At 74.5% G+C, this 671-nt stretch overlaps 1 protein-coding gene across 1 annotated transcript in view; it reads left to right on the forward strand.

Annotated features, from left to right (window-relative positions):
- Nucleotides 1-29: 29 nt before the first annotated feature.
- Nucleotides 30-671, forward strand: part of IRF2BP2 (interferon regulatory factor 2 binding protein 2) — a 2,484-nt gene continuing 1,842 nt past the window's right edge. The window contains exon 1 of the mRNA XM_006868587.1: nucleotides 30-668. Coding sequence (XP_006868649.1) covers nucleotides 30-668 — 639 coding nt within the window. The remainder of the gene's footprint in view (nucleotides 669-671) is intronic.

A 671-nucleotide genomic window follows, 5' to 3' on the forward strand; every position in this document is an offset into this window, starting at 1 on the left:
CCTCCTCCTGCGCCGCGGGCTCCTCGGACATGGCCGCGGCGGTGGCAGTGGCGGCCGCATCCAGGCGGCAGTCGTGCTACTTGTGTGACTTGCCCCGTATGCCCTGGGCCATGATTTGGGACTTCACCGAGCCCGTGTGCCGCGGCTGCGTCAACTACGAGGGCGCCGACCGCGTCGAGTTTGTCATCGAGACCGCGCGGCAGCTCAAGCGGGCGCACGGCTGCTTCCAGGAGGGCCGCTCCCCACCCGGCGCCGCTGCCCCGGCCGCCGCTAAGCCGCCGCCGCTTTCGGCCAAGGACATACTCCTGCAGCAGCAGCTCAGCCACGGCGCGCCCGAGGCGGCCCCGCGAGCCCCGCAGGCCTTGGAGCGTTATCCGTTGGCCGCCGCCACCGAGCGGCCCCCGCGCCTCGGCTCCGACTTCGGCGGGAGCCGCCAGACTGGGGGCCTGACCCAGCCGCCGACGCCGCAGCCGCCGCCCGTGAACGGCATCCTGGTGCCCAATGGCTTCTCCAAGCTGGAGGAGCCTCCGGAGCTGAACCGCCAGAGCCCGAACCCACGGCGCGGTCACGCCGTGCCTCCCACCCTGGTGCCGCTCATGAACGGCTCGGCCGCGCCGCTGCCCGCCGCCCTCAGCCTCGGCAGCCGCGCCGCCGCCGCCTCGCTAGCCGCC

Source organism: Chrysochloris asiatica, unplaced genomic scaffold (assembly GCF_000296735.1).
Source record: "Chrysochloris asiatica unplaced genomic scaffold, ChrAsi1.0 scaffold00119, whole genome shotgun sequence".
In the NCBI taxonomy this organism is placed as follows: domain Eukaryota; kingdom Metazoa; phylum Chordata; class Mammalia; order Afrosoricida; family Chrysochloridae; genus Chrysochloris; species Chrysochloris asiatica.